The 25,425-nt window shown below is 34.2% G+C and overlaps 1 protein-coding gene across 1 annotated transcript in view; it reads right to left on the bottom strand.

The window, feature by feature from the left end:
- Positions 1 to 25,425, bottom strand: part of LOC127701153 (tyrosine kinase receptor Cad96Ca-like) — a 359,749-nt gene that overhangs the window by 146,081 nt on the left and 188,243 nt on the right. The window contains exon 7 of the mRNA XM_052204967.1: positions 15,613 to 15,787. Coding sequence (XP_052060927.1) covers positions 15,613 to 15,787 — 175 coding nt within the window. The remainder of the gene's footprint in view (positions 1 to 15,612; positions 15,788 to 25,425) is intronic.

Genomic DNA, 25,425 nt, shown 5'->3' with positions numbered 1-25,425 from the left:
GGTTATTTTCTTATATGCAATGAAATGTTATGTGAAATTTTTTCTATAGTACTGGACAGGATAAAACTTTACTCATACCAAGTATTTCTTTATTTGAAACAAAGATATATTCTGCACAATGTTTTGAAAAGTGCAAATTTAACAAAGACTAATAGGGGAAAATCAATGGTGGTATTACACCTTGGAGGGAACATACCATCAAGGTTTCAATGGATTTGACCTTACATTTTAAGAGAGGAAATGGTTTGTGGATCATTTTGACTTGTTTTGCATTGTGTCCATGGTAACGGCAGACATTTTTGAAATTCCAACGCCAAATTCCACATCTACCAATGTTGCTCATCATTACTGTGAAGTTTCATTAAATTTTGAGCATTTTGATATTTTTGAAATTTTTGGTGTAGTTTCCATGGCAACATAGTAGTGCCAGTGATTGCCAAAATCATCCAAAACCAGTATATAGTGGGCATCTACATTGTATAAAAATATCATGATTCTAAGTTTATGCATATCCAAATAATCCACCAAACTCAAAAATTTTATTTTTTTACCTTTCTTTGGTTTCCATGGTTAACGGTGGCCATTAAAAAAATTCCAAAGGTGTCGTGCATAACAAGAGTTGGTGGTCCTCATTTTGGTACCCATTCAATATAATTGGTCCATTAATCTATGAGAAAACTGGCGGACAAAAAAAGGTGGAATAATAATAGTAATAACTAGATTTGTAATTGCTAGCAATAATTGATGGCACCCTTCCCCCATTGCCAGGCGAGCGCCAGCCATTTTGAAAAATCTAAAGTAAAAGAGCGGATCTACAGATGTCTATTAACATAGTTGTTAAAATTCATAACTTTTGGAGCATTTTAAAAATTTAAATTTTTTTGCTGTTTCTATGGTAACGGTTACCATTTCCAAAATTCTAAAGACAGGTGCCACTTTCGGATATGCCATGTTAAATATCCATAAAGTTTTATTATATTTGATCCAATATTCTTGTATGAAATGCAGCTTTAACGTGTTTTCCCATAGGGTCAATGTTAAACTTTCGCCCTGTTTCCATGACAATGGCAGCCATTTTGGAACTTCTTAATATTGCATGCACATCTGGGCATATCAGGTAACACTTCCATGAAGTTTCATCCACTTGGGTCTTATAATGAAAGATTTAGAATTTAGAATTTTTTTTATTATTTTGTCAGTTTCCATGACAACGGCCGCCATCTTGAATATGCCATACCCTGTTTGCAAATCTGCACATGCTGGGTAACATTATGATATAGTTCCATGACCATTGGTTCATACAATTCCAAGTTATCAGCTGGACAAAAAAAGTGGAAGAATAATAAAAATAACTAGATTTGCCATTGCAAGCAATAGCGGTTGTCACCCTTCCCCCATTGCCACTAAGCGGCAGCCATTTCAAAAATGTTTAACAGTGAATGCACATATATGCATGGCTATACATCTTTCTGTAAATTTTCAGTAGATTGAGAGCATTTTAAAAATGTTCACATGATTGCCGTTTCCATGGCAACGGCAGCCATTTTGAAAATTTCAAAGTCAAAAGTCTCATCTTTAATTGCCAGTTAACAATAATATCAAGCTTCGTTAAATTCAAAGCATTTTGAAAATTTTTGACATTTTTGTAGTTTCCATGGCAACGGTGGCTGTTTTGGAAATTCCAAAGTCAAAAATCTCATCCAGACTTGCCAGTCAACAATCATTTTAAGTTTCATCAATTTTGGAGCATTTTGAAATTTTTGAAATTTTTGACATTCGAGATGGTTCCTATGGTAACAGAGACCATTCCCAAAATATAATGACAGATACCACATTGGTACATGGGAGGGAACATACCATCAAAGTTTCAATCGATTTGACCTACCATTTTAAGAAAGTAAATGCTACTTTAAGGTTTTTGGAGCATTTTGACCTGTTTTGCATTGTTTCCATGGTAACGGCAGACATTTTGGAAATTCAAACGCCAAATTCCACATCTACCTATGTTGCTCATCGTTACTGTGGAGTTTCATTAGGTTTGGAGCATTTTGATATTTTTAAAATTTTTGGTGTAGTTTCCATGGCAACATAGTAGTTCCAATGATTGCCAAAATCATCCAAAACCAGTATATAGTGGGCACCTTCATTGTATTAAAATCTAATGATTTTAAGTTTAAGCATTCTCAAATAATTCACCGAACTCCAAAATTATATTTTTTCACCATTTTTCAGTTTCCATGTTGATGGCAGCCATTTTTTAGTTCCAAAGTTGCACTGCAACTCGAAAGTCAGGGTTCCTTGTTATAGTGAACCATCATTCAGATTGGTTCCTTTGGCTCTGAGAAAGCGGGCGGACAAAATTAGGTGGAAGAAAAATAATAATAATAATAATAATAGGGAAAAAGAAACAGAGGAAAAGCAATATGTCACCCGACATTGTCGATCGGGTGACATAACTAGATTTGCCATTGCAAGCAATAGCGGATGTCACCCTTCCCCCCATTGCCTCTAAGCGGCAGCCATTTTGAAAATTTTAAACAGTGAATGGACATATATGCATGGCTTTACATCTTTCTGTAAATTTTCAGAACAATTGGAGCATTTTGAAATTTTTACACAATTTTGATGTTTCCATGGCAACGGCGGTCATTTTGGAAATTCCAAAGCCAGAAGTCTTATTTATACTTGCCAGTTAACATTTATATTACGTTTCATAAAGTTTGGAGCATTTTGAAATTTTTGGACATTTTTTAATTTGAGCTGTTTCCATGGTAACAGTGACCGATTCTAAAATTTTAAAGACAGATGCCACTTTGGCAGATGACCAGGAATATACCATGAAAGAATCATGGAATTTGACCTACCATTATAAGTGAGTAAATGCTACTTTTAAGAATTTCCCATTGGAGCTAATGGTAAATGTTTCTTCAGTTTCCATGGTAATGGCAGCCATTTTGGAATTTCTAAATATGGTCAACACATCTTGGCATGCCAGGCTACATTCCACTAAAGTTTCATCCAGGTGGGTCTCATAATGAAAGATTTAATGGATTTGCAATTTTTATTTTTTTTTCACATTTTTTCTGTTTCCATGGTAACGGCAGCCATTTTTTAGTTCCAAAGTTGCACTGCAACTCGAAAGTCAGGATTCCTTGTTATAGTGCCCCATCATTTAGATTGGTTCCTTTGGCTCTGAGAAAACGGGCGGACAAAATTAGGTGGAAGAAAAATAATAATAATAATAGGGAAAAAGAAACAGAGGAAAAGCAATATGTCACCCGACATAGTCGATCGGGTGACATAACTAGATTTGCCATTGCAAGCAATAGCGGATGTCACCCTTCCCCCATTGTCACTACATTGCAGCCAGTTTTAAAATTTTAAACAGTGAATGCACATATATACTGATGGCTTTACATCTTTCTGTATTTTTTTAGAACATTTAGTGGATTTACAAATTTTACGCATAATTTTTCCTTTTTTGCCTTGTTTCCATGGCAACAGCAGCCATTTTGGAAATCACAACGCCAATTGCTGCTTCCACACATGACAGTCAACATTATTGTGAAGTTTCATTAAGTTTGAAGCATTCTGAAATTTTTGAAATTTTTGCTCCTGTATCCATGGTAACATAGAAGTTCCAATGATTGTCAAAATCATTCAAAACCTGTATATAATTGACAACTATATTGTATAAAAATTTGATGATTTTAAGTTAAAGCATACTAAAATTATTCACCAAACCCTGAAGTTTTTGGAGCATTTTGACCTTTTTGCATTGTTTCCATGGTAACGGCAGACATTTTGGAAATTCCAACGCCAAATTCCACATCTACGAATGTTGCTCATCTTTACTGCGAAGTTTCAAAAAATTTTGAGCATTTTTATATTTTGGAAATTTTTGATTTAGTTTCCATGGCAACATAGAAGTTCCAATGATTGCCAAAATCATCCAAAACCAGTAGATAGTGGGCACCTACATGGTATTAAAATATAATGATTCTAAGTTTAAGCATCTCCAAATAATTCACCAAAACCAAAAACTGGATTTTTTCACATTTGTTCCGTTTCCATGGTAACAGCAGCCATTTTTAATGCTCTTAAGACCTACTGCAACCCGAAATTTTGTGTTCCTCATTATAGTTAACTATCATTAAGATTGGTTCCATTGCGCCAAAAAAACTGCAGGACAAAATTAGGTGGAAGAATAATAATAATAATAATAAAAAAAAGAAACGGAGGAAAAGCAATATGTCACCCGACATTGTCGATCGGGTGACATAACTAGATTTGCCATTGCAAGCAATAGCGGATGGCACCCTTCCCCCATTTCCAGACGAGCGGCAGCCATTTAGCAAATTCCAAAGTCAAAGAGTGCATCTACACATGCAAATTATCATTTTTGTAAAGTTTCATTAAGTTTGGAGCATTTTGAAATTTTGGACATGTTTGCTGTTTCCATGGTTACGGCGGCCATTTTGAAAATTCCAACTTCAAAATGCAACTCTGCCCATGGCAGTTACCATTTCTGTAAAGTTTCATCCAGTTTGCAGCATTTTGATTATTTTGAAATTTTGGACATTTTTGCTGTTTCCATGATTACAGTGGATAATTCAAAAATTCTAAAAGCAGACCACTCATTGCCACATGTCATGTTATATATCAATAAAGTTTCATTTACTTTGGTGAAATACTCTTTAAGAAATTCAGATTTTATGCATATTTCCATAGGGTCAATGTAAAACTTACCCCCAGTTTCCATGACAACGGCGGCCATTTTGGACTGTCCAAATATTGTCTTGACGTCTTAGCATAACGGGTAACATTTTCATAAAGTTTCATCCAGTTGGTTGTTATAACGAAAGAGTTTGAATTTTTGATATTTTAGCTGTTTCCATGGTAACGGCAGCCATATTGAAAATTCCGAAGTCAAACTGCAAATCAGCACATGCCAGTTACCATTCCTGTGGAGTTTTTTCCTTTTTGGAACACTTTGATTTTTTTCGCATTTTTGCTGTTTCCATGGAAACGGCGGCCATTTTTTACCATTCCATTGCAAGGTGCACAACTTTACATGGGGGTCCTCATAATAGTAGAGTTCCATCAACATTGGTCCATTGGATTCCAAGAACTCGCGCGGACAAAATGTGTGGAAGAAAAATAAGAAAAGAAAGAAACGTAGAAGAACAGTATGTCACCCCAACTCCGTTGAGGGTGCCATAATAAAAATATAATAAGAAAAAAAGAAATGTAGAATAACAATATGTCACCCCAACTCCGTTGAGGGTGCCATAATAAAGAAACGGAGGAAAAGCAATATGTCACCCGACATTGTCGTACGGGTGACATAACTAGATTTGCCATTGCAAGCAATAGCGGATGGCACCCTTCCCACATTGCCACTAAACTGCAGCCATTTTGAAAATTTGAAACAGTATTTACACATAAATACATTACATTATATTTGTTCGTAAATTTTTTAAAAATTTTTGAGCATTTTTCAATTTTTCTCATTTTTGCAGTTTCCATGGCAACGGCGACCATTTTAGAAATTCCAAAGTCCAAAGTCTCATCTGTTCTTACCATTTACCATTCATAATGAGTTTCATTAAGTTTGGAGGATTTTGAGATATTTTGACATTTGTGCTATTTCCATGGTAACGGTGCCCATTTCGAAAATTCCAACAACAGTTTCAACATTGACTAATATGCCCTGTTAAATATTCATGAACTTTGTTTCAGTGTGATCTTATATTTCTTAAGAAAATGCTGCTTTGATGTTTTTCCCATAGGACCAATGTTAAACTTTTCTCCAGTTTCCATGGCAATGGCAGCCATTTTGAAAATTCCAAGTACTGTTGGTACCACAGGGCACCACTGCCAACATTTACATAAACTTTCAAAAGGTTGCCTCTTAAAACGAAAGATTTAGAATTTCGATTTTTTTTGGCATTTTGCCGTTTCCATGGTAACGGCAGCCATTTTGTGCCATTTCAATGTCTCTTGCACAGCTTCACATAGTGGTTCATATTATGGTATAGTTCCATCAACATTGATCCATTAAATTCTGAGAAATAGCTTGGACAAAAAGTGTGAAAGAATAAAAATAATAACTAGATTTGCCATTGCAAGCAATAGCGGATGGCACCCTTCCCCCATTGCCAGGTGAGCGGCAGCCATTTAGCAAATTCCAAAGTCAAAGAGTGCATCTACACATGCAAATTATCATTTTTGTAAAGTTTCATTAAGTTTGGAGCATTTTGAAATTTTGAACTTTTTTGCTGTTTCCATGGTTACGGCAGCCATTTTGAAAATTCCAACTTCAAAATGCAACTCTGCCCATGCCAATTATCATTTCTGTAAAGTTTTATCCAGTTTGCAGCATTTTGATTTTTTTTGAAACTTTGAACATTTTTGCTGTTTCCATAGTTACAGTGGATAATTCCAAAATTCTAAAAGCAGACATCTCATTACAACATGTCATGTTATATATCAATACAGTTTCATTGACTTTGGTCAAATACTCTTTAAGAAAATGCTTATTTTATGCATTTTCCTATAGGGTCAATGTAAAACTTGCCCCCAGTTTCCATGACAAAGGCGGCCATTTTGGACTATCCAAATATTGTCTTGACATCTTAGCATACTGGGTTACATTTTCATAAAGTTTCATCCAGTTGGGTCTTATAACGAAAGAGTTAGAATTTTTGATATTTTAACTGTTTCCATGGTAACGGCAGCCATTTTGAAAATTCCGAAGTCAAACTGCAAATCAGCACATGCCAGTTACCATTCCTGTGGAGTTTCTTCCAGTTTGGAACACTTTGATTTTTTTCGCATTTTTGCTGTTTCCATGGAAACGGCGGCCATTTTTTACCATTCCATAGCAAGGTGCACAACTTTACATTGGGGTCCTCATTATAGTAGAGTTCCATCAACATTGGTCCATTGGATTCCAAGAACACGCGCGGACAAAATGTGTGGAAGAAAAATAAGAAAAAAAAGAAACGTAGAATAACAGTATGTCACCCCAACTCCGTTGAGGGTGCCATAACTAGATTTGTAATTGCTAGCAATAACGGATGGCACCCTCGTTCCCCCATTGCCAGGGTTACGGCAGCCATTTTGAAATTTCCAAAGTCAAACTATGCATCTACACATGCTAGTTAACATTACTGTAAATTTTCAGAAAGTTTGGAGAATTTTAAAATTTTCGAAATATCTGTTGTTTCCATAGTAACGGTGACCATTTCCAAAATTCCAAAGACAGATGCCACATTGGCACATGCCATATTACATATCCATATATTTGTATTTGGTTTGATGCAATATTCTACAAGAAAATGAAGCTTCAATGTATTTTCCCTTAGGCCCAATGTTAAACTTTCGCCCTGTTTCCATGACAATGGCGGCCATTTTTTAAATTTCCTATTATTGTCACAACATCTAGGCATACCAAGGAACATTTCCATTAAGTTTCATCCAGCTAGGTCTTATAATGCAAGATTAAGAATTTCGAAAATATTTCACATTTTTGCAGTTTCCATGGAAACGGCGGCCATTTAAAAAAATTCCAGAAGCAGATGCACAACTTCACATGGGGGTCCTCATTATGTTAACCATTCAATAGGATTGGTCTACTAAACTCCCAGAAACGCTTCGGACAAAATAGGTGGAAGAAAAATAATAATAAAAAGAAACTGAGGAAAAGCAATATGTCACCCGACATTGTCGATCGGGTGACATAATAAGAAAAAAAAGAAACGTAGAATAACAATATGTCACCCCAACTCCGTTGAGGGTGCCATAATAACTAGATTTGCCATTGCAAGCAATAGCGGATGTCACCCTTCCCCCATTGCCACTAAGCGGCAGCCATTTCGAAAATTTTAAACAGTGAATGCACATATATGCATGGCTATACGTCTTTCTGTAAATTTTCAAAAAATTTGGAGCATTAGAAATTTTTTACATTTTAGCTGTTTCCATGGTAACGGTGACCATTTCCAAAATTCCAAAGACACATGCCACACTAACTAATGACATGTTACATATGAGTGATGTTTCAACAGGTTTGATCTAATATTCTGTGAGATAATGGCACTGTAATGTGTTTTCCCATTGGGTCAATGTTAAACTTTTGGCCCGTTTCCATGGCAATGGCAGCCATTTTGGAACTTCTAAATATTGTCAGTGTTTCCACACATAACAGGCAACATTTCCATAAATTTTCATTTGGATTGGTCCATTAATAAAAGATTTAGCTTTTTGATTTTTTTTTACACTTTTGCAGTTTCCATGGTAACGGCGGCCGTTTAAAAAGTTCTAAAGGTGTCGTTCATAACTAGAGTTGGTGGTCCTCATTGTGGTACCCATTCAAAAGAATTAATCCATTAATCTATGAGAAAACGGGCGGACAAAAAAAGGTGGAATAATAATAATAACTAGATTTGCCATTGCAAGCAATAGCGGATGTCACCCTTCCCCCATTGTTACTAGATTGCAGCCAGTTTTAAAATTTTTAACAGTGAATGCACATATATACTGATGGCTATACATCTTTCTATAATTTTTTAGAACATTTAGTGGATTTACAAATTTTACGCATAATTTTTCCTTTTTTGCCTTGTTTCCATGGTAACGGCAGCCATTTTGGAAATTCCAACGTTAATTGCTGCTTCCACACATGACAGTCAACACTATTGTGAAGTTTCATTAAGTTTGAAGCATTCTGAAATTTTAGAAATTTTTGCTCCTGTATCCATGGTAACATAGTAGTTCCAATAATTGTCAAAATCATTCAAAACCTGTATATAATTGACAACTATATTGTATAAAAATTTGATGATTTTAAGTTAAAGCATACCAAAATTATTCACCAAACTCTGAAGTTTTTGGAGCATTTTGACCTTTTTGCATTGTTTCCATGGTAACGGCAGACATTTTGGAAATTCCAACGCCAAATTCCACATCTACCTATGTTGCTCATCGTTACTGTGAAGTTTCAAAAAAATTTTGAGCATTTTGTTATTTTTGAAATTTTTGATGTAGTTTCCATGGCAACATAGTAGTTCCAATGATTGCCAAAATCATCCAAAACCAGTATATAGTGGGGACCTACATGGTATTAAAATATAATGATTCTAAGTTTAAGTATCTCCAAATAATTCACCAAAACAAAAAACTGGATTTTTTTCACATTTGTTCCGTTTCCATGGTAACTGCAGCCATTTTTAATATTCTTAAGACCTACTGCAACCCGAAATTTTGTGTTCCTCATTATAGTTAACTATCATTAAGATTGGTTCCATTGGCTCCAAAAAAACTGCAGGACAAAATTAGGTGGAAGAATAATAATAACTAGAATTGCTATTGCAAGCAATAGCGGATGTCACCCTTCCCCCAATGCCACTAACCGGCAGCCATTTCAAAAATTTTAAACAGTGGATGCACATATATGCATTGCTATACACCTTTCTGCAAATTTTTAGAACATAAAGAGCTTTTTGAAATTTTTCACATTTTTGATGTTTCCATGGCAACGGCGGCCATTTTGGAAATTCCAAAGTGAAAAGTCTCATCTATACTTGCCAGTTAACATTCATATTAAGTTTCATTAAATTGGAGCATTTTTGAAATTTTTGAAATTTTTGCTGTTTCCATGGTAACGGTGATTAATTCCAAAATTCCAAAGGCAAATGCCACACTGACTGATGACATGTTACATATGATAAGAAAATGCTCCTTTAAAATGTTTTCCCATAGGGTCAATGTTAAACTTTTCCCCAGTTTCCATGGCAATGGCAGCCATTTTGGAATTTCTAAATATAGTCGGTGCTTCCACACATACCAGGCAACATTTCCATAAAGTTTCATAAAATTTGGTTTGGTCTAATAATAAAAGAATTGGCTTTTTGAAAATTTTTCACATTGTTGCGGTTTCCATGGAAAAGGTGGCCATTAAAAAAATTCCAAAGGTGTCCTGCATAACTAGAGTTGGTGGTCCTCATTATGGTACCCATTCATAATGATTGGTCCACTAATCTATGAGAAAACTCTAGGACAAAAAAGGTGGAATAATAATAATAATAATAACTAGATTTGCTTTTGCAAGCAATAGCGGAGGATGTCACCCTGTACTGGACATTGTCACAGTAGCAGCAACTATTTTGAGTGTACCAAAGTCAAATTGCACATCTATTATACATGCTGGAATTGGCATATCTTTGATCCCCCCCTTTTTTCTCTTCCCGTAGAATAAGTTTGAGTTCTATACATAGTTTAGGAATTCTTTATAACCTAAAAATAGACCCACGCGCGAGGTAGAACGTGGCGTCACGTGATGCGCAAGTATATAATCGTGGACTTAGCACATTTATATTCTTTTTAGAGGGGACCTTGAACAGACAACATGTGTATATATTGACGGAGCGGCATACTAACTGTTCATTTTTGTTCTTTAATAGCTCGCGTATCACACGATACATGTATCTTATCTTGTACAATTAAATTTCACGTTCATCGATTGATTTCAGCTAATGTGTATATTTTAGCAGGTGTGTGATTCACGGATGTGTACTTTAATGCAAGTACAGAAATGTCACTAATATGTACACTTAGTGTTTCTTTCTCTCTCGGTGGCGATTTTCTCTTCTAAGCACGATTTTTGTATAGAATAGAAGCACTTTAAATTATATATTTTTTTCATCTAGCATATTCTAGAAGATGTTTTGCAGTACAGATTTGTATTCGATCGTATGCACATACTCTTGATTACAGAATATGCCTCAAATTTACGAGCTGTTTTATATATAAAAAAGAAGATGTGATATGATTGCCAATGAGACAACTATCCACAAGAGACAAAATGACACATAAATTAACAACTATAGGTCACTGTACGGTCATCAACAATGAGTGAAGCCCATACAGTAGTCAGGTGAGGTTTCTTTTGCTGTTTCCATGGCAATGGCGGTCAATTCGAAAATTCCAAAGACAAATAACAACTCTGCACATTTCAGTTGACATTTTGTGCAGTTTTATCAAGTTTGGAGCATTTTGAAATTTTTGAAATTTTTGTTGGTTTCACCAAACCCTATTTTATTTTTTCATCTTTTTTTGGTTTCCATGGTAACGGCAGCCATCTTTTATTTCCAAAATTGCACTGCAACTCGAAAGTCAGGGTTCCTTGTTATAGTGTACCATCATTTAGATTGGTTCCTTTGGCTCTGAGAAAACTGGCGGACAAAATTAGGTGGAAGAAAAATAATAATAACTAGATTTGCCATTGCAAGCAATAGCGGATGGCACCCTTCCCCCATTGCCAGGCAAGCGGCAGCCATTTAGAAAATTCCAAAGTAAAAGAGTGCATCTACACATGCAAATTATCATTTTTGTAAAGTTTCATTAAGTTTGGAGCATTTTGAAATTTTTGACATTTTTGCTGTTTCCATGGTTACGGTGGCCATTTTGAAAATTCCAACTTCAAAATGCAACTCTGCCCATGCCAGTTACCATTTCTGTAAAGTTTCATCCAGTTTGCAGCATTTTGATTGTTTTTAAAATTTTGGACATTTTTGCTGTATCCATGGTTACAGTAGATAATTCCAAAATTCTAAAAGCAGACAACTCATTGCCACATGTCATGTTATATATCAATACAGTTTCATTGACCTTGGTGCAATACTCTTTAAAAAAATGGTGGTTTTATGCATTTTCCCATAGGGTCAATGTAAAACTGGCCCCAAGTTTCCATGACAACTGCGACCATTTTGGACTATCCAAATATTGTCTTGGCATCTTAGCATACTGGGTAACATTCTCATAAAGTTTCATCCAGTTGGGTCTTATAACGAAAGAGTTAGAATTTTTGATATTTTAGCTGTTTCCATGGTAACGGCAGCCATTATGAAAATTCCAAAGTCAAACTGCAAATCAGCACATGCCAGTTACCATTCCTGTGGAGTTTCTTCCAGTTTGGAACACTTTGATTTTTTTGGCATTTCTGCTGTTTTCATGGAAACGGCGGCCATTTTTTACCATTCCATAGCAAGGTGCACAACTTTACATGGGGGTCCTCATTATAGTAGAGTTCCATCAGCATTGGTCCATTGGATTCCAAGAACTCGCGCGGACAAAATGTGTGGAAGAAAAATAAGAAAAAAAAAAAGAACGTAGAATAACAGTATGTCACCCCAACTCCGTTGAGGGTGCCATAATAACAATTTGAGTTACGCTAACATTACGATAAATCAGGGCAAGTGAAAAGACCTAATAATAAGATTGATTGATTGATTGATTGTTGGTTGCTTAACGTCCAGTGGCAAATATTTCATGCATGTTCAGGACGAGAACCAAGTTAACAATAAAAACAATAGGTAGGTCCTGTAATAGAGGTCGTCCGGGATGAAGGTCGGGGAAATTTGGACTGCCACGGGAAAATGAGGGTATATTGGATAAGGACAAAAATTTAGCCTTGCAGCAGGCCACCTACGGACCCCTCAAAGAGTTGTTGCAAGGGTTCTTAACGTGCAAAGAACGTGGCACTTTCTTTACACGAGGCATCGGATTTAACGTCCCCATTCTGACCGGACGTGACTGCGAACTTGTAAATCCCGCACAGCCAAACGGACGCCCCACTTTAGCGAGGGTTTTACCGCCGGTCGGAGGAAGACCAATGGTGACCATATTTCTATTCCCCAGTCACCCTTTGGGGGTCTAATAAAAAGAAGAACTGAGCAAAACCAATAAGTCTCCAAACTTTGTTTGGGAGACTTAATAATACAAAACAATATTAGTACTAGAGCCCTTGAAGGAATTATAGATTCATTGCTAAGACAGTATGTAAACAATGAAGTTAATACGATATACGAAACTCTGATAAATACACTTTACACTGAGATGTCTGAGCATTTACAATATAGAGACTTACCTTACTTTACCTCTATCAAACCAAGAGTTCCAAGTGGTGAAGTTTAAACCAATCCTACGTAAATTTTACGGACGCCATCACGAGTTGGTTGACCGTTATGGAATATCCGTTTCACAGATGACAACGGGTATGTTCCAATTGTCGTAACTACAATCTCGTGCCCTTTTTTCCAGAATGTGACCTACCGAATTATACTTTTTACTGGGTTTGTACTAAAATGAGCAACACGACGAGTGTCACATGTGGAGCAGGATCTGCTTACCATTCCTGATCCCTGGAGCACCTGAGATCACCCCGAGTTCTTGGTGGGGTTCGTGTTTCCCAGTCTTTAGTTTTCTATGTTATGTTTAGTGTACTGTTGTTTGTCTGTTTGTCTTTTTCTTTTTTAGCCATGGCGTTGTCAGTTTATTTTCGACTTATGAGTTTGAATGTCCCTTTGGTATCTTTCGCCTCTCTTTTACAACACAATATAAAGAAGCGAATGAAGCATAGCAACAAACCGTACTGGAATAACGAACTAAAACCAGTATTCAAAATTTCTAGGGATGCTGAAAAAACAATATCTGAAATACAAAAGGGGCAAACGAATAAAGGAAAATCTGAAATGCGCTTTCAATACTGCAAGACAGTTTTTTGATAAACGTTTGCGTCAGGAAGAGCTTGTACTAATGCATAACGTAACAAGGGATGAGCTGTCAAATTGACAGCGAACTGGGTTTTCTGTATTTTTAAAGGCACTTTCAGGCTTTTATGACCTTCTACATGCATATTTTTCAATCTATGAAGGACCATAACTCCTGAATGGGAAAAATGAAAATCGTCAATATCAAACTCGACCACTATTGTCATCAGTAATAGCATATTAAATTTTAAGAGCATTGGTTGAACGGTTCAGAAGTAACTGTACAGAAACGACATAAAGTGCAAATTTTTTAATCTATCAAGGACCATAACTCCTGAACGGCAAAAATGAAAATCGTCAATGTCAAACTTGACCACCATTTTGTTATCAGTAACAGCATATTGAAATTTTAAGAGCATTGATTGAACAATTCATAAGTAATTGCACAAAAACTACATGGTGTCCCAGTTTTCTATCTATCAAGAGCCATAATGACTACTCCTGGACAACAAAAGTGAAAATTGACAAAATCAAACTTGACCTCCATTTTTACATCAGTAACAATATATTAAAATTTTCAAAGCATTGGTCAAGTGGTTCATAAGTACATGTAATTACCCGGAAACGAAATAAAGTGCCGTTTTCCAAAAAAATTAATAGATAGGTAGAAACTTAGGAAGCACAAATGATTAGCAAGACAAGATCTACAAATAAGTAGAATGCCCTTTAATGATGATTTATACCAATTTCTTGCGTTTTTGTTTAATAACTCAAAAAACTATAATAGATATATAAAAAGTTTAAGAGGCAAAAATGATCAGCAAGACAAGATCTACAAATAAATCAAATAACCGATATCGTTAGTCGACTCCTTATTGAAGTTATTGCCCTTTAATGACAATTTTCCCCATTTTTCCCCATTTTTGCCTATTATATTCAAAACTGTTATGGATAGATAGAAACTTTAAATAGCACAAATGATCAGCAAGACAGATTTACAAATAAGCCAAAATGGCCGAAATCTTCAGTCGACTCCTTATTGAAGTTATTGCCCTTTAATGATAATGTTTAACATTTTTTTGCATTTTTTGCTTATTATCTTGAAAACTATACTAGATAGATGAAAAGTTTTAAAGGCAAAAATGATCAGCAAGACAAGATCTACAAGTAAGTCAAATGACCGATATCGTTAATCGACTCCTTATTGAAGTTATTGCCCTTTAATGATAATGTTTAACATTTTTATGCATTTTTTCCTTATTATCTTGAAAACTATACTAGATAGATGAAAAATTTAAAAAGGCAAAAATGATCAGCAAGACAAGATCTACAAGTAAGTCAAATGACCGATATCGTTAGTCGACTCCTTATTGAAGTTATTGCCCTTTACTGATAATGTTTAACATTTTTTTGCATTTTTGCTTATTATCTTAAAAACTATAATAGATAAATAGAAACTATAAAGAGGAAAATTATCAGCACGATAAGATCTACAAACAAATTGTCAGTTAAACTCTTAATAGAGTTATTCTCCTTTAATGATGATTTTTACTAAAAAGTGGCCATTGTTGAAGATGCAGGTGAGCGTCACAGGCTCTTTAGAGCCTCTAGTTTTATTAATTGTAACTCGAAAGACCTCATCGCGTTACATTATTTAGAAAACAATATCCTATGACTCTTAGAATATAAAATATATTCCTTTGTCCCTAACAGGCAATTTTACCGAGGTTTGAGACCACGACGATAACAATCGAAACTTAATTCAGAGGCTCTGACGTTGTATACTCATCATATTATAATTCCAGTTCAACACTTCGGAATTTTTCTAAAACTACATTTTATTTGAGTTTCTTACAAAGTCTTAAGATGGGACATATTTCTTCCTTATCTGCAAAACTTCTGTACCATTTGGTATTGTTAAGCAGCTACCTGTGGTTTTAAGTACTAGTAACCTTATCTCAACAATATGATAAAACATCTATAGCCTATAATCATCTTTGTATGTAATTCGAAACATATGTTAATAATAAGAAGAAAAAAAAACCATTGCTTTACAAACCTCTACAAGTTTTTACAGCTACCATTTCCCAGTTTCCATGGCCAGAAATATTCAATGCGCGAGCCATCATTACTTTACCAAATCGTCCATGACCAAGGTCTATTCCAAGCTGCAAACGTTGTCGAGGGAATTCATCTTTTAATATGGAATTATTGATGTTCGAGAGATAACAATTCTTAAAAGAAAAAGAAAATTACAAAGTTTGTTTTCTTGTGTTTGGAAAGGTGTTTTAATCCATCCAAAGTAATTTTGGAGCTTAACATTAATATTACCAAATGCCATACTGGTTCCAATAAAACTCTAAAGAGAATGTGACGCTCACCTAGGTCTATGTGCATCTTCTTCAATGGACACTTTCCAACATTTTAGATAAATAACCATCGCCATGACCTTACATAAATGTAAAGTGATAAATGTAAACAGATAAATATAAATTACACGCGTCAAAGTATAATGTCGATTTTTCTGTTTGTTTTCATATCATAGAAAAAAAAAAACATAATGTACATCATCGTGTTACCTGTAACATGTATAAGAAATATGTATTTGCAGGTCAAACCAGTCAACAAAAAGTTTTCCTGTTGAATCTTAGTTTAATTTTTCCAGCTGACATTCTTTTAGTAACTGAATTTGCTGATCACATGCACATTCATCTGGAACTTGGGTCACATAAAAAATTGAATTCATATACATGTAGATCTATATAAGGTTAAAATATTGTTCTTTAAGTCAATAATCATGTATCAGCATCGTTTTGTTAACTTATAAATTTCTCAAATATTTATAATAAGTTGCAAACGTCGTCATTTTAAAAGGTACAAGTAATTTCTAATAACATGGTAATCCACCAGCCCAGAGTATTATGTAACCATGGATATGAAAGTAAAATACTTCCAATTTGATTCAATTTGACACTAAGCATATAAATAATAGTTTGTCAACTTAAACTCTTTTTCCTTTCCATTTCCTCAAGTAAAAATTGCTAGTTCTTTTCTATTGTCCGCTTAAAATAAATATTTAATTGAGTATCGAATTCACACTAAATGGTACTTAAAACAAAACATAAGTAATCTAAAACGGGCGACCAACATTTGCGCGAATTCGCATTCTAATTGGTATTACGTCTGCGTGAACAACGCGTATTACGTTTGCGTGAATTTACCTGTAGTTTACCTGGGTTTTTATCTGTGTTTAATCCTGAAAATAACCTGGACCCGTATTGCATAAAACATATTGACTCAAGTGTTCCTCAAACTGCGATTTCACTAAGAATTCCCTTACGTAAGTAAATTCATAAGTCTTCTAACTAAGGAATACTTTAATCGGAACTTTCTCTTCGCATGTACTCATCCATGCAAAATTTTGTTTTGATTATTTACATTGATTAAGCAATGCATACTTTTATTAAAGTCATATGAAACTTTAAATTTAAAAAAAAAGTTGACTATGTTTTATATACTTAAATAACTATGTTTTACTTTAAAACAAGAGTACATGGACTTTTTAGTAAAAGAAAAAAAGAAAATCTTTATCTGATCAAAATCTTCAGAAATGTACTATTGAATTATTGTCTTCCCGTACTCTAATTCGCCGATATCTTTTCCGTAGTGACCTTAACAACAAGACCCAGTCTCATTAGAACTTTGACATCCGCACAGCGCAAGTGCAAGGGAAACCCCGTGATTTAAAGAATGTAAACAAACGTGCACTGGAAGATAAATAGTGTTAATAGATTCTGAAAGAACAATTTAAAACATCAAATCATTTAACAACTGTTTACAAAGTTTAATTAACAAATGGTAATGCATTGAAAATATAAAAACAAAATTAACATCGCTCTATCAACTCACTTATTTTGCACGTGCTCCATGATTCTGTATTGCTTGTTTATCAATGTCACGATCCGGTAAACTTCGAAACAGATCCAAAGATTAATTAGAAGCTAAATATTGGGATCAACCGTCACTGAATGAAATATTGTTTGTCGATTATACATTTTGGGTCGTGATAAATGCGAAAAGGTGCTTAGATGATTTAGTAAAGAATATATGCATATGCATTTGTTCAATAATTTCCTTAACATTATAATTACTAGAAACTCGTTTCATATGACTTTAAAAACTGGGGTTACATTCATGGTTGTAAAAGAATTAAAAAAAATACGTAACCAACTAAAATGTCCTCACAAATGCCAAATTTGCATATACGAAAAGTGTTGTTTTGATGGTCGAGCATTGGGAAAAAATATTTGTATATCAAAATTTGTCCCTCCTGTCACTACAGGAGAGATGAAAAGGGCTAGGGAGGAAATAAAAAACATATAACAACATCATAAGTACAGAAAATGTCATAATGCCTTCCTTAGAGATCCGAATTCGAAAGAATTGGGACAACTTATGCATGGAGTGATGATTGCAAAATATCAAAATATTTTGCGAAATGTTGAAATTCAACGTTATCTTGTAGCAAATTATCCAGCTCAATAATGGTATAAGTTAGTAAAATCTTAATTACAGAAAATTTCGTATGTTTTTACAATCAGATCTAAACGCACGCAAGAACACCTTTATCGTTTTAGAAGACCCCATAAATTTAAAAGTATCATTTATCAACACCTTAAGAAGCACAATCATCATATTAGATATTTAACAGTTCAACCTTTAGAAGTAGTAAATAAGCAGCCTGGGGAATCTCATTCAAAATTTGTACGATCACGGAAAATAATTGAATTAAATTGGATTAAAAAATTACAGACAGTCTATCCTCTCGGTCTTAATGATAATATCATGGGAATTGGTAATATATCAAGAACCTATTCTGTTAACATTATGGATATAGTTTCTAAAACTGTTCGAAAAAACCGTTCTCATGGGCGTAGAATAAATCGCAATCAGAGAAAATTTCGTACCAACAATAAAAATGTTTCGGACCAAATAACTATTTCACAAAACAACGGCAGACATTATCTGTTAACCAAGCTCTGTTCTTTACCTGTTAATAAATTACATCAAATTTTAGAGGATTGCAACACAATTTCATATTGCAGTCCTAAGTATGAAATCGTCCAAATTATAATTGCATATTGTTATTCTAAATTTTTTCCCAAAATTGATCGCCCTGAAGATCATAAAAAACGTTTCATTAAAATCAAATATGTCAATAAAAGTTTTGATTTTGTAAATATTGCCGGTATTTTTAATGATTATTCCGTTAAAGAACAAATTCCTGGCTATTTTGATAATACTGAGTTCCCTCTTATTTGTTATGTTTACAAAATATCTACCCGGAAATATGTGTTATTATATCGAAGTGTGTAAAGATGTTAATATCAGTGACAATACATCTACGTCATGAAATTGCAGTAATTCCAAATACATTTATGGCCCCAGTTCCCATGTTATAACATCGTCCATGACCGAGAGTGGAAATCATTCCTCAGTAAAGGACCTAAATATCGTCACCCGTCAATTATTAATTGAAATGAGCGTCGAAATATCGACCACGACTCACTCCGTACTTACTGCACGAAATAGATAAAACGAGAAAAAGCTGACAAAAAATCCGTAGATTCTTTTTTTAATTCAGTAATGAACATAGTTGATATTCGTATTAAACAATTTAAAGAGCATTTTACTCCTAACAACAACCATAATAGCCCTATTTCTCGTAAAAGAACTCGCCAAGGAAATTGTTTTTATCCCGGCTGATAAGGCTGCCAATAATATCATTATTGTTTGATGTAAATTTTACATTGAGGTTCTGCAAAAGGAAATCACGAATTCACCAACATTCCAACTGACTCCATTTTCGGAAAATGACATCTGTAACACACTGTTACGGTCAGAAATCACCTTTAAATTGTAGCCAACAAAAGACACAAATCAATAATAGAAGATTTATTTTACACAAGTTTACAAGAAATATTATACAAATTGAAATGTCAACTTAACTGTTAAAATATATGTCCGATCCTTTTGTCTTTTCTTTATCCGGAATTCTTCTCTTCACTGTTGCGGGAATCCAAACAGAATATTATGTCCAATAAGTCACAATCTAGTATGATGTAGTTAACGTAAATAAAAGTGTCAATCCAACAAATGCAGAGAACTTCTGAGACTACAAGAATGTTAATGTCTAGTCAGAAAGTCTAACTTTAGTATGTAGTTAACGTAAATACAAGTGTCAATCCAACTGAGAGAACTTCTGAGAATACCAGTTTAGTAATGTCTAATCTGAAAGTCTAATTTTAGTGTCTGTATATATATAGTTGTCACGAAAATCTCTAGAACACTGTAGAAGAGAAACTCCTAGAAAACTGTAGAACGGAAACTTCTAGAATATGGTAGAAGTTTAAATTAAACATCGTTGATAATGATCATTCCAGAATTATTAAGTAAGTCAAATAGAAAGTTCTAATCATTCCGTCAGTATCTATGATTGTTCCAGTGATTTCTAAACTGCACAATTATACAATTATTTTGTAAACAACTATAAATATTATGTAAACATATTATACATGTTATAAGGCCACACAAAACAAATAAGGCCAAGATAAACAAATATGATAATTACAATATCATAACAAAACATAAACTTTTAGCTACCTCTTTACAAGCAGAGCCGAATAATATGAAAGTTCCAACTATGTACTGGCTTCCGAAGCTGCACAAAACACCTTACAAATATAAATTTATTTCGTCTTCAAGCCATTGTTCCACTACTCAACTGTCTATTCTACTTACTAGTACACTTGGTACAATCAAAAACCTGGTAATAAATTGTTCAAATAAGGCCTTTGAAAATAGTGGAATTAATTACTTTTGGGGTGTAAATAATTCGTTGGAAGTACTTGATAAATTGCATGCTCATATTTGTGATTTCGAATCTGTTAAAAGTTTTGATTTTTCTACCCTATATACCACTTTGCCTCATAATCTCATTGAGAAAAAATTCACACACCTAATTAAATGGGCATTATAAAGTCAGAATGCAAAAATATATGTTCAAACTCTTTTAGGTCATTTTTAGTGAACTATGTCAATTGGACCTGCTTTGATAAGATAACTGCACTTGAATTTTTACTAGATAACATTTTTGTTCGCTATGGAGATTCCGTCTATCGTCAAGTTATCGGAATTCCAATGGGGACTAACTGTGCACCACTTATTGCGGACCTGTTTCTATATTGTTACGAGTTACACTTTATGACTAAAATCAGCAAAGACCTATCGAAACAACATCTGATACAAAAATTTAATAACACTTTTAGATATTTAAATGATATATTGGCTCTCAATAATGGCGACTTCAGTATGTACACTCCAGAGATTTATCCGGCTGAACTGACGTTAAATAAAGCTAATACGGACAATGAACACGGCCCTTACCTGAATCTTGATATCTATATCTACGGGAAGTTTAATACCAGAATTTACGATAAAAGAGATGATTTTTCATTTCCTATTGTTAATTATCCATTTTTAGATAGTGACGTTCCCTTGTCACCATCTTATGGTGTTTATATATCTCAACTTGCTCGATTCGCTCGTGTATGTAACAACGTATATGATTTTAACGAAAGAAATCTCTGTATTACTGAAAAATTATTACACCAGGGTTTTCGATATCACAAACTTGTCAAAACATTTACTAAATTTTATCATCGGTACAAGCTAGGACATCATTCATAAATTTTAATCAACGTGCAGACATCTTATACGTTCGGGAATTTCACATCCAATCTTTTATGGTAATATTCTATACAAAGCACAAACATGTCGTCATTCACCTCAAAAGCTAACCAAACCTTTAAACAGACTTATTCATAAGGAATATAGTTACGATACTGTTGTCAGATCATTAAAGATGGCATTTTTTGGAATAAATATTGATTCACTAATAGGGTCTTTGCATCGGAAATAAACACATTTGTTCTAAAACCAGTTGTTGGCATGATACGGGTTATGTTCTCGTATATTTTATGATGGTATGATACTAAACCCCTAACGTGAGGGATCGTGCTTGATTTTCATATGATGAAGACATAATCTTTCAATCAGTTTAATTGAGGTCTGGAGCTGGCATGTCAGTAATTGCTAGTAGTCCTTTGTTAATTTATGTATCATTGTCATTTAGCTTAGTTTCTTCTGTTACCTATTCTAACATCGTACTCGGACTTCTTTTGAACTGAGTTTTACTGTATGTATTGCTGTGTGTTTGTTAATTCTACATTGGCTAGAGGTATAGGGGAGGGTTGAGATCTCCCAAAGCATGTTTAACCCCGCCGCATTTTTGCGCCTGTCCCAAGTCAGGAGCCTCTGGCCTTTGTTTGTCTTGTATGTTTTTTTTAATTTTGGTTCATTTATATGTTTTGGAGTCAAGTATGACCTTCATTTTCGCTGAACTAGTACACATTTTTGTTTAGGGGCCAGCTGAAGCCCGCCTCCGGGTGCGGGATTTTCTCGCTGTGTTGAAGACCCATTGGTGGCCTTGGGCTGTTTTCTGCTCTTTGGTCGGATTGTTGTCTCTTTGACACATTCCCCGTTTCCATTCTCAATTTTACTTTCTTCTTTGTTTGTCTCAAAGATTTATTCACCATCTTCAATATCGATTTTTACATTGTCATTTCAGTTAATTAAAAAAAAAGTGTTTTAATATATTTGGTTTTATTTCAAAATTCATAGAATTTATATAAAACTTTAACAATTTTTCAAAACATTTTATAAGGTAGATCCTAGGTACATTCTCCGAGATAAAAACTTTCTTATACACGGAAAAAATGTCGATTTTACCATGTTTTTTTTTAAATATATAATAAAAGTATGGGTCACGGTGGTATTTTCAAGCTACAAGTCGTCCAAAATTGCCCAATTTTGCATAGCTTATTCATGAAAAAACACTTTTGGTGAATGAATAAAATCTATGAGATAGAATTTTGAAATACAATATGAGAAGATAGGCTTTATAATATGCTTTAGGAAAATAAAAATGGTGTCACCGAACTTGTTTTCTTGCTACAAGTAAGAAATAAAAATTTCTTTAGCATTCCTCTTTAAATTTTTTTACTAATACAGTTATCTCCCCTTAAATGGCTAAGTTGAAAAATTTCTGCGCAAAAGCAGTAGTTCTTAAATAGGTAAATTTCGAGCAAACGCAATGCGGGTGTTGTAGACATAAATAAAATATGTCAAGATTATGGTATTCTTTGTTTGTAACATCGATGCCAGATCATGATTTAAGAGATATTAAAACTGCATGTGTTAATTTTGTGTGGAATAATGGTGCACACTTAGTAAAATACAACACCATAATTGATCTAAAGTGTAATGGAGGTTTACAGTTACCTGATATTGAATCAAAGATGTATGCATTTAGATTAAAATTTTTGGCCAGGTGTTTAGACAAGAATTATAAAGTGCTATGGAAGTCTACATTTGGATATTTCATTTTAAAATTTTTTAATATGAAATTATCAGAAGAAATATAATTATTCATGTCTTTACCATGTATTCCTAATGTTTACAAAGAAATTTTTAAAGGTTTTGATCTCATAAGAGATGATATTGAATTTGATCTTAGCACTGAAAATATATATGATCAACCTTTATTTTGTAATCCAAATGTATTGTATTGTATGGTGGGAAAACTGTTATATGGTATGATTTTATAAATGCTGGAATTTTTCAGGTAAAAGATATATGTTATGAAGTTATAGAGGGTTTTTTTTTACCAGAAATGGCTATAGATGAGATGATACAAAATGTAACTAATCATTGTAATATTAACAATATTGTAAAAAGATATAATATTTTAAAAGTAATATTGCCTAAAGAATAGACTGAAACTATTCATAAAATTGTTCATTGGAGAAATGTATCTCGCTCTTTAAATATTACTGTTATTTTCAGAAACAAATTGTCCGAGTTATCTATGTGTTCTACAAAAGAATTGTGTTTATTACTGTCAGCATCCTGTTTGCTATAAAAAGTAGACGGAAGTTATCAATACAAAGGATATTAACGGACCAAGGTGCGAAGGGACGTACACGGCTGTTGGGCAAATTGACGATCCCACTTTGGGGCAACCGGACCCCTATTTTCAAACCCGAAGTGAAACTCTCGTTAAAAAACAAACTTAGTTTACAACTTGGAAATCTTACAGAGAGATAGCAAGCAGTAGCCCAAATCGTCGTGTCTAATGATAGCTTGTTTCTGGAGTTTACCAAAAATATAGTGAGGTATCCTGCTACAAGTTTTCGCGTGTTCCTACACTGTAACACACTTCAGATCACTTGATCTTAAAAACTGAGCCGAGGGTCGACTCGGTAAACATGTAAAAGTACAATGAATGGTTGAGATAAATCACAAATTAAGCCATAAATTATAATGTCATTAACCAGTCACAGCTCGAATATACTGTTTCTTGTAAATGTAATTTTTATTTTGCTTTAACACTCATTTGATTTTGTTACGCTAATGTTATATAGAAACACTTGTTAAAATTTACTTTGGTTGAGTTGTAGCACAATGTTGAGAAGAACAGCCAGGAAGCGTAAAGCCAAAGGACAAGACATTACTCTGCCAAGGAACACCACCACAAGGGCCGAAATCCTCACAACTGGACACCAGACACAGACATCAATGCTAATGGCACCTACATTTTCTACAGCGAGGTCTAGGACTGGTCCCATCACTTACTCAACCGACTTAGGATCTCATAGCCAGAAATTAGTAGTACTTTTGCTAATTAATATTCATAATATGTAAACGAGAATTGTACCACGTGATAATAGTTTGAACTGGACTGGCTTGATATCATTAAAATCTTTAAAACACGGATATTATATTAAGTTGCCCGTCACAGAGTACTTGTTTATAATCACTCTGATATTTCCGTAAAGTTGTCAGGCGGTCAAAATCAAAACAGTGAACGCGAATTTAGTGAATTTTTCGTGTTTTCGTGAGTGTATTCTTCTTGAAATAGGGGCATTTTAACTTTACGTGGGAACCTAGAGTTCAACGACTACACATACAAGGTTTGGACTTGCTTATTCCTTGGACATTCAAGTTTCAAGTTTCATCCCCGCAACCTGTTTTTGTAATGACCTTGTTAGCCAATTTTCAACACGAAGTTTGCAAATTTGACGTTTCAGCCATTTTAGTCTGTATTTTATACTGCAATGTTAAAAGCCTCTGGCTTCGATTTTTAAAATAGCTCAGGAACCTTGATTTTTGCAACAATAGTCATTATGTTTCGTTTAAATGGTGTATATTGTTGTGTATATTTATTTTCTGTCCCCGCAACCTGTCTTTCACTAAAATTAAAGTTAAAACAGACATTTTTTTTCAAAATTCCCTATCATTTCAATATGATTTCCGTGACCCGTATCCGATTTCTTTAGTATAATATTCAAATAAGCAAAGTGGCGTTGATTTCTGGATATGTGTCATATCACCACATTCGGGTGCCATTTATGCAACTGCTAGCCCACAGAGCTCTACATCAGCATATACAAACACAGTGTCAAGCCACACGCAGCACACAGAAAATAATGTACCCGTGCAGCATGCAGGAAATTAGTTCATTAATTTGTATATTCCACACCAAATACACGGTAAAAATACTGATATCGCAATAAATGTACCACAAAATATAAAGGACAAAATTTATAAAAGTAAATATATAGATATGGATATTAGCACAAAACATGCCATCGGATTCAAACACTCAAAAATTAGTGGTACAAAATGGGCAGCTTGTCTTGCAGTCTGCTCCAAACCAGTCAAGAATCTTTGGTATTGAGGTGTGGACAAC

This window comes from Mytilus californianus, unplaced genomic scaffold, assembly GCF_021869535.1.
Source record: "Mytilus californianus isolate M0D057914Y unplaced genomic scaffold, xbMytCali1.0.p SCAF_5, whole genome shotgun sequence".
NCBI classification, from domain to species: Eukaryota; Metazoa; Mollusca; class Bivalvia; order Mytilida; family Mytilidae; genus Mytilus; species Mytilus californianus.
The sequence above is the reverse complement of the archived record's forward strand: the minus strand, read 5'-3'. Positions and strand labels throughout refer to the sequence as shown.